This window comes from Geotrypetes seraphini, chromosome 12 (genome assembly GCF_902459505.1).
Source record: "Geotrypetes seraphini chromosome 12, aGeoSer1.1, whole genome shotgun sequence".
Classification (NCBI taxonomy): Eukaryota; Metazoa; Chordata; class Amphibia; order Gymnophiona; family Dermophiidae; genus Geotrypetes; species Geotrypetes seraphini.
In genome coordinates this window covers 67,728,960-67,748,618 of record NC_047095.1, presented here as the reverse complement: position 1 = coordinate 67,748,618, position 19,659 = coordinate 67,728,960, and the positions used below count along the sequence as shown (strand labels likewise).

Genomic DNA, 19,659 nt, shown 5'->3' with positions numbered 1-19,659 from the left:
TCCTTGAGATCCAGAGAGCATAACCAGTCGTTCCACTAGAGGAGGGGGTAGAGAGAAGCAAGAGTCAGCATGCGAAACCTCTCCTTGACCAAAAACTTGTTGAGGACCCTGAGGTCCAGAATGGGTCGCAGGTCGCCCGTCTTCTTCGGGACGAGGAAGTACCGGGAGTAAAATCCCCGGTTGTGTTGGTCCACAGGGACCGGCTCGACAGCCCGAAGCCGGAGCAAAGCCTGAGCTTCCTGAAGAAGAAGGGCGGTCTGTGTCAAGTTGGAAGGATACTCTCTTGGAGGGTGGTCTGGGGGGACCCGATGGAATTGAAGAGAGTACCCTTCCTTGATGATGGTAAGGACCCAGTGTTTCAAAGCATCTCATGAACGTTTGGTCGAGAAGTTTATGCAGAGGCAGGCGAAGAGACTCCGCAGGAGGATTAGGCAAATGCATGGTGTCGAGGTATTCCTTGGAGTACCGAGAACCAGAGTCCAAGGTAATGTCCAGGTCATCCGCCATCTGCCTGAGGAAAGACGAAAAAGATAATTGATCTGCCAGCACAGGCCTACGAGAAGGACTGTACGAAGTCGAGGCCTCGGGATCCACAAAGACCTGGGATCGACAGGGTGAATAAGAGACACACGGCTCCTCGAACTCCGGCCCCTGCGGAGGAGACATGTCCGACGAAGAATACCCCATTCGCGGCAGTTTCTTCTGCAGTGATTCTGTAGAGTGCCGCGAGGAGTGCTGTGATGAATGTCTGGACCGATGCCCCTCTCGGTGTCGGGAGGGGGATCTAGAGTGACGATGCTTAGAATGGTCCCCAGATGCCTCTAAGGAGTAGATAGGACTCGAGACCGTAGAGCGCAGAGGCGGGAGATTCGACGCCTCTCGAGATGCAGTCCAGGCTTGGTAAGGAGTGCGGAAGATTTGCGATGCCCAGGGCTTCGATTAGCCGAAGAGGGATTCCACACCTCTTCGTCCGGAGGCGTTATGGGCTCTAAAGGGGGCATGTCACTAAAGGAGGCCTGCCTCGAAGGACCGGCCGCCAATCGCCACTCCTCCTCGCCAAGCAGCGAGAGCGACCGGCAAGGAGGAATAGGAGGGGGCAGTCCGCCCCCCGGAATCGGAACCGGGAGGTCACCCTGGATCGTTGCAATCAACTTGGGTCCCATGGTTGTCATAAGCTCGACAAACTGAGCCTCCAAAAGGGACTGCAACGAAGCCGATAAGGAGGGATCCGCACCAAAAGGGGGCCCTCCTGCACGGTCTTCGCGCTCCTTCGTGGTCGAGTGCTTTTGCTTGGAAGCCTTCGGCACTTTAAGAACCACGGGTGGAATGGGAGGAGGCGGTACCTGATCCGAGGAGACGGAGGAAGGCACCGGCGCTGAAGGCGGGGTCGAAACCGGGACAAACGAAGCCGGTTTCAGCAGACCGGGTGTAGCAGGAGTGGTAGAGGGCTTCGTAGATGCAGGCGAAGCGCAAGCCGAAGTCGAAGCTGAAGATTCCTTCGCAGCTTCCATCTTGAACATCGACTCCCACAAAAAACAGCGAAGCTTAAACGCCCGCGCTGTGAGAGTGGAACAAGGCCGGCACAATTTCGGGAAATGTTCCGGACCAAGACACTGCAGGCAGCGTCGATGCGGATCCGTTAGCGAAAACGCGCGCTGGCACTTGCTACACTTTTTAAAACTGGTGATTGGCCAGGACATAGGCTGAAAAAGCTCCGCCACAAGGTTGAAGGAGCGGGGCCTGAGCCACACGGCCGACCCGGTCTAATCGCCGGAAGAAAAAAAAATGTTTTTTTGAAAAAAGTAAACCAAAGAAATAAAACACACGATAAAGAGCAAAACAAACTCAAAACCGCGGCAATAGAAGGCAAAAGAATGGGAATTCAGTCAGCGCAGAATCGAAGTAAAACTTCTCAGCTCCGCGGAAAGAAAAGAACTGAGGAGACATGCCCGGAACATCGGGCGGGAAGGCATTGGCGCATGCGCGGTGCGGGCATCTCGAAACTTCTGAGTTTCTTCAAGCAAAATATGCTTGTGAGACGTCCGTATCGGGGCTCTGTCGGATGACATCACCCACTAGTGAGAATACCTGCCTGTTTGTCCTGGGATAAGAATAGCTCACTGCCTTAGGAGTTAAGGTTTTTCGTTTTCATGGATTTCAATTTGATAATTTCTTGAGCCTAAGAGTTTTTGAGACAAAACATTTAAAAAAACAACCTTCTGATATTTGGAGCAACAATTATGTACTACTGCTGCAAGCAGGGCTGTGGAGCCGGTAGATAAATCCTTCAACTCCAACTGCTCAGTTTCTGGTACCCACGACTCTGACTCCAAGTACCCAAAATTGACTCCGACTCCACAGCCCTAGCTGCAAGTACTGGCAACTAAAAGAAGTCAACACTGCCTACAGCTTGGAGCCTCCCTTATACTGTAGCCTAGTTTATAGGAGAATTTACTATACCACCACTATATATTTTTTTTTTTTTTAAAAAGGGGGGCCGTGGCAGTTTATAATAGCTAATTGTGTGAGAAACATGGAACAAGGGAAAGTTAATCATTCAACAAAAGAAAAGAAATCAAAGACATATTACAGAACACACTGTGCCTTTCTGATACAGTCTCTGTGCCTTCATAGGCATGGAAAAACAGGCGAGCTTTTAGTGTGATCTTAAAACAAGCACAAAGAGGCCGGAAAATTGAATGGTCAAATCAAGGGGACACTGAGGGGGCAGATTGTCAAAACTAAAATCTGCCTTTAATGTGCTTGCTAAACCAGTTCCAGTTTAGCTCTCTTCCGCCACCAAGCAGCAATCCCCCTATGCTTTCCCCGTTACCTTAATTACGATGGCTGGTTGGAAGGATGTCTACTCTCTCTGACCAGCAGGCCCACCTATTCAAAATGGTGGGCCTTCCCCTCCCCGGTACATCCTGGGATGCACCAGGGAGGGGACTGAGGCTCTGATTGGCCCAGGTTGTTTAAGGCCCCTCTTAAAGGTGTGGGGGGGGGAGGGAAGGGTGAATTGCTCTGTGGTGCGAGAGAGTGGGCATCTCTCCTCCTGCCAGGGGGTGTCGGGGGTTGAACTACTTGGCAGCAGGAGGGGCATCTCTCCTGCTGTCAGGGGGTATCAAAGGGTGAGTTGCTTGGTGATGGGAAAGAGTGGGCATCTCTCCCACTGCAGGGGGTGTCGGGTGGGAGGCTGCTTGACTTCAGCAACTCGATTTGTTGGACTTCAGCGACTCGATTTGTTGGGTATTTTATTGGGGGGTTGTGTTTATTCTGCACATGTGCCCATTGCTTTGCCATCACCAGCAAACCTTTGCTACTCTCCGCCAACCTCATTTGCATAACCATTTTTTTGGAGAATGACTCATTTTTTAAATCGCTACAATATGGCTGTGACAGAAGTCCATCAGTTTTTAACACAAATTTTTTGAGAATATAACCCCGAGTGTCATGTTGGTTCCAAATGGCAATGGGATGGTTGCAGAATGGTTAAACAATTTGTATATTGAGAATAAATAGGAAAGTATATATAAGCAGAAGTAAAAAAGGTCAGCCAATCTCTGTTATATCTGTGAACCATGTATACGATTCATAAACGTATTATCTAGATTTTTTTCCCCCCTTCAGTCAATATAAAAATGTTTAAGCTGAAAAAAGAGAGGTATCGGCCAAATAAGTCAGAACATCTGTAAAAGGCAAAGTATGCTTTAACAATAATCTCACCTCCAAAAAAATAAACCGCTACACACACACACACACAATACAAAGTTTTGCATCTGAGTAAGAACCCTTTGTTCAGTTTTGAAGTTTAAATTACTGCTGGAAGACAGGGACTACACTTCTCCCTCTGTATTCGTGGTTTCTGCATTCTCGGTTTCGCTTATTCGTGATTTTTCGCATGCAGACTCTGCCCCCAAAAATCAATCAACTCTTAACCCAAACTACATTTGAAACCGAGATGCGGGTGATCAACCTTCAAGTAAAAGAATCATCCTGTATAATACATTTTGCCTTGCTACTCCTGATTCAAATAAAAATGAAAACAAACGAGAAGTGCTTCTGCCTTGGGCCACTACAGTTTGCTTCCTCACCCTCTGAATATTCACATGCAAAATCTGAGTTACATCACAGAGCAATTAAAGTAAAAACAGTGCCTTTTGGAGGGCTCACCTGACAGAAATGGTTTATAGTCTAAAGCGCGCAAGGACAAAGGCGCACTGACAACCGAGCGCGGACAACTGAGCGCAGGACTTCATCGCGCCGAAGAAAAATCATATTTTAAAGGGCTCCGACAGGGGGTGTTGGTGGGGAACCCCCCACTTTACTTAATAGAGATTGCGCTGGCGTTGTAGGGGGTTATAACCCCCCTCATTATACTGGAAACTTAACTTTTTCCCTGTTTTTTAGGGAAAAAGTTAAGTTTTCAGTATAATGTGGGGGGTTACATCCCCCACACCCCCCCAACATGGCAGCGTGAGGCAGCAGCGCAATCCCTATTAAGTAGAATGGGGGGTTCCTCCCCACACCCCACATCAAAGCCCTTTAAAATACAGGTTTTCTTCGGCACGATTAAGCCCTGCGCTCAGTTGTCTGCGCTCTGTTGTCAGCGCACCTTTGTCCTCGTGCGTTTTTGACCCGTCACCGACAGAAACACTTGTGTGATGGCGAATCTATGAAGCTCTGAGGAGAGCAGCCCCACACAATCCAGAGTGCAACATAACAACCCAGAAGATAGTGCAGGAAACGCAAGTGCCGAGTGCTTGGAAAACTGACACGTCCTTCACGCAGGCCCCTGCCCCCCCTCTCATTGCGACACAGAGAAGAAGCAGAGCCTGCACGAAGCCCAGCCAGCCCAACCAGCGAGATCGAGAAAGAGTGAGCTGCTCATGTACGCGGCATCCGGCACACTCCCAGGTACCTGCAGAGTCTCTAGTTATTTGCGGTTTCAATAGCAAAAACGCTGTTACAAAAAAACCCACAAATAACATATAAACAGTTATTTGCGGTTTTTCCATATTCGCGGCTATGTTCCACCCACATCCACCGCGAATACGGAGGGAGAAGTGTATATTCTTTTGGTCAAGTATGCAGAATTTTTGCATAGTGTGCATAATTAGAAGTAAATCATGCTATTTTTGTATTGGAGTTTTAATACCAATCTACAGCCCTCCTTACCACGGGCACAAATGCAACCAGCCAGAAGTGAGGCAAACAGAAGATCACGTCTCCTTCTCCAGACACTCACCATAGTCTTGTGCTGATTCTTCCTTGTTTGCAGCTCTCCTTGTTTCCAAGATCAACTTGATGTTTACAATCACTGTCACGAGGAGAAAGAGGACAGCACCCACCTACAAACAAAATCATCTGATGTATATAACCACCTTCATTCAAAAAGGAATCAGTTCTTCAGGCATATATAAGCAACTACTATACCTCTGCAGAATGCTAAAAATTTGCCAAAAGACAACAAAATGCCTAGCTAACTAAAGGGATTTGTGGGAAAATTATGGAGTCTCGGGTGAACTGCCCATAATAAAACTTAAGCACACAAGATAACCAATTCTAGCAGTCCTCCCAATTAGCTGTTCTAAATTAAGAGTGGGGTGAGCTATGGAAGGTGTATGATGGGGTGCTGAAAAGTTCTCAGCTCAACCAAATTCCTAAATTCTGAAAAGAGTTATCTTGTTTCTGAGGCTTTTGTAACCCACAAGCAGTTTGGAATTTTGTTATATCTTTTCTATTTTAATAATTGTTTACTCAGGTACTTTAGCTCGATTGTGAGCCTTCGGGACAGATAGGGAAATTCTAAGTACCTGTATTTTATTGTAAACCGCTTAGATCTGTAATATGCTTAAGCGGTATATCAAATGTTAATAAAACATAAAACAAACATTTGTAATGAAATATTCATTATAAAACACCTCTTCAAAGCTAACTAACTAATTTAGAGCCAGTTTTGTAAGTAGAATAAGTTGACACGGATTTTAGCTGACACTAGTGGGGGATTTTTTTTGTGTTAATGATATTTTTGGTTCACTATCACCAAAGCACCGGGTTTTAAATAAAGCCTTTGAGTAATACACTATTTTTAAATTGTCCATAAACTATGCAAAAGTGCTCAGTACCCAATCTCCTGCATTGGAGCTGCATGAAGATTAATTAGGAACCATCATTGCACTTAAATGTCCTTTCTTGTGTGTCTCATATCCTGGATTAAACATATTTCTATAGTTTGTCCCTGTTCGATGGCAACTCTTTTAGTACAAGCCCCAAACTGGTTTTTCAAACATGGCTCCGCAGAAGGCCACCACTATGTGCTCCTATAATGCAATATGGACAATTTAAAATTAGTTTTTTTACTCAAAGGCTTTATTTAAAACCCGGTGCTTTGGTGATAGTGAATCATTCTGAATGCACCATAGGGATTTATCGACATATACTCCTATTGGTAAGGTGATATTTTTGGACCACGTGGTCAGTTTTTGCTGAATAAGAACGTGCGCTGTTAGGGCTAGTCTCGGTTAAGGTGCTGGTCTTTGACCAGAGGGCCATCGCGTGAGCAGACTGCTGGGCATGATGAACCACTGGTCTGACCCAGCAGCAGCAATTGTTATGTTTGTGAAAACAGTATTAGACTAATAGGAATAGATCCACAGGTTTGGCAAAGTGGATTCAGTTTCACAGCAGATTTCTTAAGCTCAGTGCTAGACTCTTCAGCAAATATGCAGTAGGAACTGCACACAATGGATAACAGAATAATATGGGATGAACTCTCAGTTATCCAAGAGGTATATCGGAGAAGAACTACATGGGGCTACATTAACATGCTTGAGTACCTGATTGTAAAACCGCTTAGAAAACTTTGATAGGCGGTATATAAAATCCTAATAATAATAATAATAATAATAATAACAGAATATTGTAGAAAAGAGTACATACCTAGAGGTTTAAGGATCTATAAGGAACCTAGAATGTTTAATGGCGATGATGAATTTAATAACAAGTGGAAATCAATATTAAACAAATGCTCACTAGACTTAATGGTATTATAATTGATAAAACGAAGAACCTAAAGATTTGAAGAAGACATTCATAAGAAGGGGTTATCCAGCAAAAACAATTGCTCCCCAAGCAAGGATTAAATAAAAATATAAATAAGAGTAATCAGGAAGTAGACATCACATATATGTACTGACATTTGCACAAAATAGTTATGCAGTCTCTAGGATCCCGAGAAAACATTGAGAGATGCCGACGATCACAGGGGGATTTAAAGATCAAGATTTAAGAACTGCCTATCGTAAAACAAAAAATTTGAAAGAAACGTTGTCCGTCAATACTACCTGAGATTAATAGTAATGAGGAGCTAACAAAGAATGGCCATACTATGTATGCACATGTCAGATGTATAGAATTAGGGAATGTATGAATGTTTTTTGTAACCTGACAGATAATGAGGACTATAAGTTACGGCACCCCTCCAAATGTAAAACAGAGGGGGTAGTTACCCAATTAGGTGCCCATGTAATGTGGGACAAACCTACAGAAAATTGAATATACGTCTTAATGAGCATAAAACAACATAATAAGGGAGGTTATAGGGGAACCATTTGCAAAACACTGTATTGACAAGAAACATGAGTCCTTTTCCTTGAAAGTCCTAGTGATTGATGTAGTAGAGAGGAGGGGAGGGGAGGTGGGGAATTCAGAAGATTTCTAGCTCAGAAAGAACAGAGATGGATCTTTCGGTTAAAAACCCTAGAACCAAAGGTCTGAATAGGAGTATGGGGTGGCAACATTTTTATTAACATTTTTTTCATTAGCGCTTCCAACAACACGCACCAATACCACTGAAAACAATATGTGTGGGTCATGGCGCACTGATTATTATGTAATTATAACAGCGGCAAGAGTACCTGTAATAAAGGTGTGCTAATACGGTTTACTAATGCTGAAAGAGTAACCAATCGGGTCATGGATAATTTTAATCACTTTACAGCGTCCCTTTAAACACACTGGCGCCATTTTTATACATTCACTCGAGAGACCAGCAAAGCGACAGAATAAAGCTAAAGTAAGGTGAGATGGCAATTGACAACAGTACTTTGAATGGCTTAGAGGAGGGGTATCAAAGTCCCTCCTCGAGGGCCGCAATCCAGTCGGGTTTTCAGGATTCCCCCAACGAATATGCATGAGATCTATTTGCATGCACTGCTTTCATTGTATGCTAATAGATCTCATGCATATTTCATTGGGGAAATCCTGAAAACCCGACTGGATTGCGGCCCTCGAGGAGGGACTTTGACACCCCTGGCTTAGAGTGAGAGGCTGACCAACGATTTTTCCATTTGTAGATAAAGCATTGCTGCCAGATAATTTTCCAGATGCAGCGGGAGGGAAGGTAACCCCGCAAAATGCAGGCCGTGTCGGTTGATGACAACGTAGCAACAGGTGACTGTCACAAGCAGCAGCGACATATCCATAGTGTGCTGTGGGTTAAAAGTGACAAAAAGGGAGCACCGCATGAACTATGGAGGCAACTATCAAAAATTCTTTTTGATCTTAGTGAACTGATTTAAACAGGAGCACTTGTAAGAAGATACAGTTACCTGTTTTGCTCATCATGGAAAGCTCCCCAGGCCAAGTTTATTAAGACTGGCACTGAAGGCAGAATTGGTTGCTACTTAGTTGCATTTAGAATTACTCCTATAAATGTTAAGAAGATAGTGTATATAAAACAATAGCCTCTATAGGGGTCCTTTTACTAAGGTGCGCTAGCCAGACGTGTTAGCGTTTATCGTGCCTTAGTAAAAGAGGGGATAGTGTATATAGTGTATATAAAACAGTAGGAGAATAAGGAACAAAAGAAAATTAAAATATAAAATAAGGCATATAAAACAAAGAAAACCAAAATATATCTAAGGGAGGGGGGGGGGGTGCCTATGACGTGAGCAGGAGCAAGTAAGTTACTCACAAACAAGACCCAAATTGGATATAAACAGCTCCATATTCTGAGGCTTTTTTACCCCGCAAGCAGTTTGCAATGAAAGTGTCAGTATAAAACACCTCCAACGCTAACTAACTAATTTAGAGCCCGTTTCGGAAGAGAGATAGATAAATCCTTAATTATGAAAGCTTATTTCCAGAATAAGCTTCTTAAATTTTGTGGAGATATTGTAATGATTTTTCCAGATGTGACCCAAGCCACACAATTGAGAAGATAAGCCTTTTTGGCTTTAAAATCAAGGGTGTTGGCTTTGGGAGCCACATTTTACTTAAAGTTTCCATGTAAATGCTTAGTGAAGTATAAGGAAAATGAATATGTATACTGGGATTCTATTCAATTGGAACAATTTTTGCAACTTCATGAAACTTGTAAAACATCCATCTGAATTAATATTAGTTTGGAATTTAGATTTATGATGCACCATGAAAGTTGTTTTTATGATCATGTTTATGTTTAAATATGTTGATTTGTTAATATCAGGTTGTATTCTCCCATTATGTGGGCTTGAGGAGATATGGATAATATTTGGAAATTCTGTTTTATGAATTCTGTAACTTCCTTTCTTTATTATTATTTGTAAAAATGATAATTTTGAAAACTTAATAAATTAAAAAAACAAAAACAAACCCTAACTAATTTAGAGCCCGTTTTGGAAGTTGAATAAGTTGGCACAGAGTTTAGCCGTTGAGCTCCATGTCTGAACACTAGTGGGGGATTTTTTGTTTTGTTTTGATATTTTTAGACCACATGGTCAGTTTTTGGATTGGTTTGTCAAAACATGCATTAATCTTACCATATGCATTAGTATGATACCTATCATTCTCTCTGCAAGAAAATCTCCAACCTCTACCTGTCCAAATTAGACTGTAAGCTCTTCTGAGCAGTGACTATTACGCCTTTCTGTGCCAAAGAAATTATAAATAGTAGTAGCAGCAGCGTGAGGCAATTTTAAAAATATAGCCCATGAGCACTTACTGACACCTATTTTGTAGGCAATAAGGCCTCACAAGTGTCAGGTCAGAACAACCCCAACAAATCAGCACGCACACAAAATAGTCCTGACAAGACAATAAAAAACCCAAAAAAACAAAAGAGCTCCTGCCGACAATTTGGCCCTTGACTCTCTTACCCATGCTGTTGCTGTGTCCCCTACTGCAGTGGTCCCCAACCCTGTCCTGGAGGACCACCAAGCCAATTGAGTTTTCAGACTAGCCTTAATGAATATGCATGAGAGAGATTTGCATATAATGGAAGTGACAGGCATGCAAATTTGCTCCATACATATTCATTAGGGCTATCCTGAAAACCCGATTGGCCTGGTGGTCCCCCAGGTCAGGGCTGGGGATCACTGCCCTACTGTGTCCTGCTGCAGTGCGCCCAAGGTTACTTGCTAAGGGCTGGTCTTAGGTAGGGGCAAGAGAGGAGGAGGAGATGCTCAACTCAAATGGAGAGAGGAAGTTATGCTGAGCCAAGACATGTAGGGAGTTATGGTATGAGCGGGAAAACTGCTAGACCCAGGGTGTGGGAGGGAGAGGAGGGAAAGGGCACAGGACAAGAGATGCTGGGCACAGAGTAAGAATAGAGACAGAGACACAGGGTTATGCTGGAAAAACTAGGGTGGCTAGGAACACTAAGCGGGCAGATGCTCAACAGAGACAGAGGAGAGGTGCTGGGCAAAACAGGAAATTTGTTGAGTGCATTACAGATCGCTCAGAATTCAGTGGTTAGAACCTTTTTTCCATTTGGAAAGGACTGAGCATGTCACTGAATATTATGTGAAGCTATACTGACTGAAATTAGAAGATCGTATACATCTCAGGTTGCTTGTGATGATATACTTGTGTTTGAATGGTTTGGCTCCTGCAAGTTTGGTGGGTACTATTCATGCTTATGTCCCTCTGTCAAAATTTTGCTCTGTCCACAATGGCGATTTGTCTGTGTCATCTGTAAGGGACCTGAGATTGAATTCCGCACATGTGCCTATGTTCTCCTATAGGGGACCCCAGGAATGGAATCTCCTACCTTTGTATATCAGAAAGCAATGTAATATCCATGGGTTTAAGAAGTTATTAAGGAGACACTTATTTTGCAATATGAAATATGGGCATTAAGACAACTGTTTAGGTGTAATAATAATTTATTTATATGCCACCATACCAGGGAGGTTCTAAGCGGCTCACAGCATGAACAAACAATACATACATTTCAATAAAAAATCTTAATAAAATACTGCAAAAAAGTCAGTACATACATTTCAGTAAACTTGATTAAAATGGAAGTGCAAACCATGCAGGTAAGAAACATAGGAATAAAATGCAACATGGTGGAAATGAAAAGAAAGCACTGGTCGCTTATTTGTGTCTGTTTTTATATGTATTTTATGTACTTTTTATTATGTATGTTTATACTTGTGAGCCGCTTTGGGAAAAGCGGGTTATAAATAAAATAAAACAACAAAAACAAACCGATAGGGATGTTGAGAGAAGATGGATGATAAAGACAGAAGAAATGGCAAGGGCTATTTTGTTGGGCTGCTGGGTTCACACACAGAAGCAGCCACTCTCCACCTCCCCTACATGCCCCTTCCACTGGAAAAAAAAAAAAAAATATATATATATATATATATATATATATATATTTATATTTTTTTTCTAGCATGCATATTCAAAAATTAGAGTAGGGCACCCTAGTGTGTCCCGCAATACGCCTTTTCTTTCTAACATAAGTACACACTAATGCAGGGTAACAAAAGGTCCCCTTGGGCCAGTGAGTTAAATGCTCCGACACACTATGAGTAGAAATCTCTAATGTCATTTAGTAAAAGGAGTTCTTAGCTTCCACTGTTTGGGCCCACAACAAATGTGAAAGAAAAAAAAAATCATTCAGAGCTAGATGCACTGAAGTCAGCAATTGTCACTAAACCAGTTTTAGCGACGATCGCATTTGCCATCCTAATGCACAAAACGGCTCACCGCATGTGTTTCCCTTCGATCGCCCATTTTCCAATCTGGCCATGCAAATTTTCCATTTAATATTAAAATCCCATGCAAACTACCTAAGCAACTTAATGCACCAACATCATATGGCAATGCACAAAAAAAAGCGACTGGTCAAGACCAGTCACTTACCTGTCTTACTGGCACTTTTTTTTAATGGGCACAGATGCTGTGAATGTGTTACACATGCACAATATCTGCCCCATTTAAAAAAATAAAAATAAAAAAAAGCATTCCCCTCTCGATGACTGCAACAGGGACCGACTCCCCGCTGTGCCAGCAAAAATCTGGAGGAATGCCCACTCCCTCCTACCTTGCCAACCTTCTCCCCCCCTCACCATGAGAGAAAAACTGAGCAAGGCCTTAGGCATCTGAGCCAATCAGGGCCTTAGGCCCCTCCCTGTGCATCACATGAGACTCAGAGCTGTCTTCCTCCTGCTCTCTTCAGACAAAGGTACTGCGGTGGATGGATGGGGGGGGGAGTTTGGGGGAAAAGTTCAGAGGAGCATCTGGTGGCAGGAGGGAGTAGGCATCCCTCCTGCTTTTTTTTGTGGTGGTGGTGGGGAAGGGGGTAGGGTAGATGATGGTTCGGGGGGTGCCCTCCTACTGATTTTTTCTTTCCGATGGGGGTGGGGGGTCAGCATGGCCAGAAGGAGTGGGCATCCTTCCTGCTGATTTCTGCTGGCATGGGGGAAGGGATTGTTCCCCAGTGCCGTTCATCAGGGGGATATTGGGGAGGACCGTCATTGGCAGGGTGGGGAGCTTTTTTCAAGGGCAGATATTGTACGTGTAAAACACACACAGCATCTGTGCCCATTAAAAAAAAAAAAGAAAAAGTTTCCTGGCCTGAACAGCTGAGTGGCAGGAGGCTGCTTCAGGGCTTTTCCTACCAGCTCTGCGCATGTGCAAGAGTTGCTCTCACAGCAATCAATCGAATGGGAGAGACAGGAACTACGATGAACCTCCAGGCGAATCATTTGCATGCAAAATTTTTAGTGCATCAACAGCTCTTTTAGAATCGGCCAAAAATCAAATTGGAGCAGACCCATTCGGTCTTACCGATCCTGTTTAGCACATCTAGATCTCAATGTTAAAGGATCTGTGGCCCCTAGCTGAAGACTGTCACAGCAGGAATTACAAAATGTACACTGTCACAGAGCAACAGTGCTGGAAGAGCAAAGGAGCAGGAGAAAAGTACGAAGTCATTATTTAATGGTAAGAAGAGGATTACGGAATTTGGAATTTATATGGTCAAAACTGGACTTTTCTTTCATCAATGAGTTCTTCCTTTCTTATTTATTGCAGCTGTGTTTATATGTAATGTAATGTAATTTATTTCTTATATACCGCTACATCCGTTAGGTTCTAAGCGGTTTACAGAAAATATACATTAAGATTAGAAATAAGAAAGGTACTTGAAAAATTCCCTTACTGTCCCGAAGGCTCACAATCTAACTAAAGTACCTGGAGGGTAATAGAGAAGTGAAAAGTAGAGTTAGAGGAAAAATAAAATAAACATTTTAACAAGACAGCATTGATCTAAATACTTTGGAAGGTAGAAGAGAGTATATGTGCTTTTGATTTGAGGACACGAGTACTGTATGTTACTTTTCGATTTTTTTTTTTTTCCAAGTCGGTGTTTTTGACTGGCTTTTGTTTAATGCAAAGTTTGATCAACTCCTGGGGGGCCTAGGTCACCACAGCAACTAAAAACGACCCCAATTTTATTCCCTGAACTCTGGTTGCTGTTGCCATCAACACAGACGCTTCTTTAGCAGCAATGTGCAGCTCTCACGGATGAAAATTTACACCCCAAGACTAGCACAGAAATTTCTGTCCATATGGTTCAAACTCACTGAGTCATGAGGTGAGATGAGAATTTCTTTTTTGGGAAGGGGAGCAGAGTACAAGGTGAGATGGAGTGGCGATGGTTGAGAGAAACAGCAGGCTGAAAAGAAGTTGAGTATGCCTGGCAGGATGACCCATGTACTGGGGGATAAGGCGATAATAAAGGGAGGGGTTGACCGATGGGTACAAAGAGTGGGATGGGGCTGAGATTTCTAAAGATGAAGGGGACTATGAATGAAAGAAACTGGTACTGAAAAGAGGGAATGATAAACGAGTGACTCATGGGGGGACAGGAAATTTTAAAAGAGAGCTGTAGAAAGGGAGGATTACAGGCTGGCTTGCAGAGACTGGCAGCACAAGCAAGGTATAGTAGTGGTGAAAAAAACATTATTGTGGACAGCAGGCTCCACTACTGATACAGTGTCAGGTTACAAATAACCCATCAAGGGTAATAGCACAGAAAGATAAACAACCGAGGCATTTTAGCATATAAAATAAAACTAGATTAAGTCCTTGTGATTCCACATTGGGCAGACTGGATGGACCATTCAGGTCTTTATCTGCCGTCATCTACTATGTTACTATGTCATATCTGGTTATAAAGTTTTGACTTCTATGTCATGAAGAGGATGGAATCAGAATGCAGTACAATGAACATATTTAGCACAGGTTTCTCACCTAAAACTGCCCCTCAAAGCCAGCCTGAAAACCCTATAAAAAGGATGGGTGATCCTGGGCAAGTACATGTTGGAGCTGTCTCATCAAGCATCACCTCCAGAGTAGGCAAGCAAGAAAGGTCTCACTAGGCACCCTCCCCTTCCTCCCAAGAAAGGAATGTGTGGCTCGTTCAGAACAGCCCCCAGAGATAACCTTAAATGGTTTCCAAGGGAAAGGCTCGTATGGGTATTGGTGGAAATGTGGGCGACACTCCAAGGTTGGTTGGAGGAGAGATTCTGACTCTGCACAGCCTTCAAGGTTCAGATTACCTTATTGGCAGAAGGACAGCTTTACATGTGCTTCCCTAGTAATACATTTTGCAGTTAGGTTAAAAAAATACAAAAAGAAATACTTTGCAAACAGCAACACTTATATAAAGTTACAACGTGATCAGGTACTTGTGACTTGGATTGGCCTCCGCAAAGACGGGATACTGTTTAGTTATGAAGATGATTTTACGATCATTATTCCATTTTTTACCTCTCTGTGAAGTTATTCCTAAAGCAACAGAAGTATTAGGTCTGATGGAGCAATGGATGACTGAATTGAGACTGAAGCTTAATTCAGAAAAAATTAAATTTTTTGTTGCTTCACCGTGCCCGTTTGATACTAAAACATCATTGTGTATCAATAAATTCAGCTATCCTATTCAATCTATCATTAAGGTTTTGGGACTAATACTGGACCAGGGCTTGACTATGAAGAACCAGGTGGACTCTTTGGTTAGAAAGAGTTTCTTTACTCTTTGGAAGCTTCAGTCTGTTAGGGCGTATTTTGATGTTTCATCATTTAGAGTTTTGGAACAGTCTCTCATACGAAGCCAGCTTCATTACTGCAATATTGCCTATTTGGCAATTTCCCAGAACATGCAACAATTGCGAATAGTGCAAAATGAGGCAGTCAGGTTGACTTTTAGGTTGAAGAAATATGATCACGTAACACCCTCCTATCGAGTGCTCGCATCTGAATTTTGTTTTTCCGTTTGTTACGAGGATATAAACTTTAAAAACATCATCAGCATCTTGTTTCATATCAGGCAGCATTATAGGGAAATGATTTAGAACAATTGTTTTTGCTTACTGATACTTATGGGGAATTTAGGAGATATCTAAAAACATCTGTTTTTGAAGTATTTAGGCAGCTGATTCGTAAAAATCTTATTATGCAATATTCAGATCATTTTACTGTTTTTAGTTATTGGCTTCCAACTTTTTTAGTTCTATTCAACTTTTTATTGTATTTTTTAACTATTGTAGACCGCGTAGAACATTACAGCCTAGCGGTATATTATTATTATTAGATGGACCATTAGTCTGACCCAGTAAGGCTATTCTTACGTACTCACGGTGAAAGATCATTAAACAATTTGTAGCCAGGATACCAAGACAGAACTTTTCCAGAAAGCTTTTGATTTTCTAAGTTTTGGAAAACTTGCACAGAGCAATAACAGGAACCCATTTACGTTTCTATTTCTCCAGTGTGGCGTAAAGTCTGGTACTTTTCAGTTTTCAGGTCATTTTTTGAATGGGGGGGGGGTCACCTAGCACAACCGTCATCATTCTAGAGCAGTGTCTCTCAAACTGCGTGCCGAGGTGCACTCATGTGCCTCCTGAGAATGTAGGTGTGCCATGGCACACTGAGGAGGAAGAGAGGCGCCTGCCAGCTAACTTCCCTATGCGGTACAGCGCTGCCCAATTTGCCGAAGGCCTGCATGTTTCCCCCTTCTCTCTAGTGTCCTCTGGCTTCCCCCCTGGCCTCCCCGTCTCACCTTTAAAGCTAATTACAGCAGCCTGCAGAGGATCGACGGTAGGTAAAATGATTTTATTTTCAATATAGTGATTGAAATGGGTCAGTTTTGTGTATATTGTGTGACTATGAAAAATGAATATATATGATATTTGTTAGACTTAGGGGGTACTTAGCTTGAAGTAGTTGAGAAACATTGCTGTAGGCAATCAGCTGGCGCCAGTGCCTCTCCTTCTCTTCCCTGCTGGCACCCCCTACTGGCATCTGAGGGCCTCTGCACATGTACGGATGTTAGCATGATGATGTCACGCACATGCATGATGTCATCACAGCGACGTCCGCGCACTTCTGTCTGCCTCAGGCCATGGCCACTACCTTTAGTGTGCCCCAGCTCGAGAGCGTTTGAGAGACACTGATCTAGGGCAGCGGTCTCCAACTCCAACCCTTTGCAGGGCCACATTTTGGATTTGGAGGTACTTGGAGGATCTCAGTAAAAATAGTTAATGTCTTATTAAAGAAATGACAATTTTGCATGAGATAAAACTCTTTCTAGTTTATAAATCTTTCCTTTTGGCTAAGTCTTACTAATAATATTGTTATTTATAGCTAAAGAGACATTTGATCAAAGAAACTCTTTCATTTGACTTTTGTGGTTCTGCTAAACCTGCCCAGGGCCTCAAAATAGGAGCCGGCCTGCGCGAGCTTGAGCCCCAGCGCTCTAGGTCGTCCAGCAAGGCCTAGGGGGAGGCGTCTCACCTGACACAGCCTCCGGTTGCCGACCTTGTACTTCCACGCCAGGTACCAGCTTCGGCTCTGTGGCCGGAGCTCCCAGTTCTGCGGAGGCGGCTGCATGAGGCGGGCGGCGGCGACACTCGCTCCTCGGTGCGCAGCATGGGGCGGAGAGGCGGCCTACCACCCCCCGGCGCGGTGAAAGCCGCTTGGCGTTCCCCGGATGCGCAGCGCGTGCCCTCCCACAAACAAACGCTCGCCGCGCGCGCTGGGGCCGCAATGGGCGCAGGCGCGTTAGGAAGCTGGCCGCCGCGCCGGAAACGCTCTCGTCTTTTTTCCCCCCCGCCCGCGGGCGGAGTCGCTCGGACGCCATCTTTGATGTGGGCAATGAAAGGGCAAGTGCTAAAAAATACAAGTAACGGATGGTACTGGGAAATGTTTCTCTCCTGGAAGTTGTAAATTTAGTTAAGGGCAGGCTCATTTATGTCTTTGTTTAAATGGTATGATTTATTTTGCCTTGTAGTGAAATGAACCCCCAAAAAACAACACATTATGCTCTTCTTACTGTATAATACATAGCAGAGCTAGATTACACTATGCTTTATGCCAGGGGTGTCCAACCTTTTGGCTTCCCTGGGCCACATTGGCCAAAAAAAATGTTTCTGGGACCGCACAAATGCTGCTTTAGGGCATATAGTGATTCTTCACACTTTACTCTCTCCTCCACCCACCCACCTGCTGTAGGCTACTGCCTAGGGCTGGGAGGGAATGTTCTTTAGGGGGCACCAACCCTGCATATTAGGGCTACTCAATTCCACAAAAGTCAGATGTACACTATCTGAGAATGTATAAAATTCAAAGTGCAGGTGTAACCATCCGTTCTCAATGGAGGAAAAAGCCTCAGACAAGGGCCCTCCCACCTCCACAATGGTGGAATAAAGGTGGTAGAGCATTCACCTCACTGGCTCAAAAAACCTCCTTGGACTAAAAGGACACTGCACTGTTTTAAAGTGTAAAAAAATGAATGTACTGGGTGATAGATGAAAAAACACCTTATCAACTTCACTTAGATGATCGGTACACCGACAGTGGCCAGCGTTTCACTTCTCAGCTACCTCAGGGTGTAACGTCTACGATCAAAACTTTTAAACGGACGCTGAATGCGTCTCAAACATCAACATTTGTGGAAGTGTTAATTTATTACAGTTGGTTTTCCACAGTATCTAAGTTGGACGGTTACTCAATTCAACAGCCACAGCCAGACCATCTATGTTTCACCCGTGCTCTGCTGCCGCCACCCCCCCCCCCACCCCCTTTACAAATACATGCTATGCCACCTGAGTGCCTAGTTCCAGTATACCACTTCACCGCCCAAATGACATTTGTGCAGCAACTAAGGGGAATTCATCATCACGTGCTACTGCATTATCGCAAACTAACCACTAAAGACGCCCATTATATTCCTATGGGCATCTTTAGCGTTTAGCATGCGCTAATGTGGTACGACCGTTAATGAATTCCCCCCTTCCTTAATGTCACTACTGTATATATTTAAGCACATGCCCTCAGATATTTGACACTATTTAACCAGTCAGAAATGGCCACACACCAGTTAAACAGTGTTTTTTTCGCAGTTAGCAACTTATCCAGTTTGGCGCTTAAGTCTGGCCACATAAATAGCACTCCTGTCTTTAACTGCTAACAACTTAACCAGTCACTGCTGAATATCGATCTAATTAGTTAACAGAAAAATCCACATATTCACTGCCATCAGTCGGATATGGCTCAGCCTTGAATATCTGGATTTAATGCTTGTGACAGACAGCAAAAGTGTTGCCTGCTGTCGGCTGAATATCAGGCCCATGGCATCAGCGCTGATTTGGGTGCTGTGTTGGCTACTGATATTTTCCTTTGATTCAGTTGTTCTGTTATTAAACAAGGTACTATTATGGATGATTAAAAAACAATTAGGCAGTCACTGTATGTGCATTTATAAAGCAGGCACACAGAACCAGCTCTCATTAGTGCACAAATTCTTACATTCAGGTTTATACCTGCTTCAAAGAAGATATAAGTGTATTTCTACTCTATGTATACTTTCATAAATTATAAAATATACATTGCATCTTCACCCCTCATTTTGTCCCTCGGCTCTCCAATATTCAAGGCTAACCATCTCAAGTACATCTATTGCCTGTTCCATTTTTTTCAACATGACCATCTTGATACCATGCTCCAGTGTCTCAGCTTCCTCTCTCTGGAACTCCTTAACCCTTTACATTCAAGTGGAGCCATCAATTATTATTTTTCCATGGCCTTTCACACTGAACCACCAAACTGGCAACCTCTGCATTTGGATTTCATCTAGCTTCTCCTAGGCTTGACAATTTAATCACAGAATGAGAAAATGTCTTATCTTCCCCTTAATACATCCCATCCTCTTCTTCCCTTTAACAGTCTTGGTAATCTTTCCCTTCTGCTTCTCTTATTTCCTTATCTTTGACTGTGTCTGTACTAGAGGTCTGCAAGGGAACGGGGATTGCTGGAATCCCACGGGTAAGGATCCCCCCCCCCCCAGGTCTACAGGACTCCCGCGGGAATTCTCTCAGGTCT

At 43.5% G+C, this 19,659-nt stretch overlaps 1 protein-coding gene across 3 annotated transcripts in view; it reads right to left on the bottom strand.

Annotated features, from left to right (window-relative positions):
• POMGNT1 (protein O-linked mannose N-acetylglucosaminyltransferase 1 (beta 1,2-)) overlaps positions 1 to 17,360 on the bottom strand; it is a 93,786-nt gene extending 76,426 nt beyond the window's left edge. The window contains exons 1-2 of one of the 3 annotated variants that reach the window (XM_033916589.1): positions 17,074 to 17,360; positions 5,249 to 5,351 (exon numbers count right to left, since the gene is read on the bottom strand). In XM_033916589.1, coding sequence (XP_033772480.1) covers positions 5,249 to 5,351; positions 17,074 to 17,169 — 199 coding nt within the window. In that variant the 5' untranslated portion in view covers positions 17,170 to 17,360. The remainder of the gene's footprint in view (positions 1 to 5,248; positions 5,352 to 17,073) is intronic. The other 2 variants (XM_033916588.1, XM_033916587.1) reach the window with 2 other exon arrangements.
• Between the last annotated feature and the right edge of the window lie 2,299 nt (positions 17,361 to 19,659).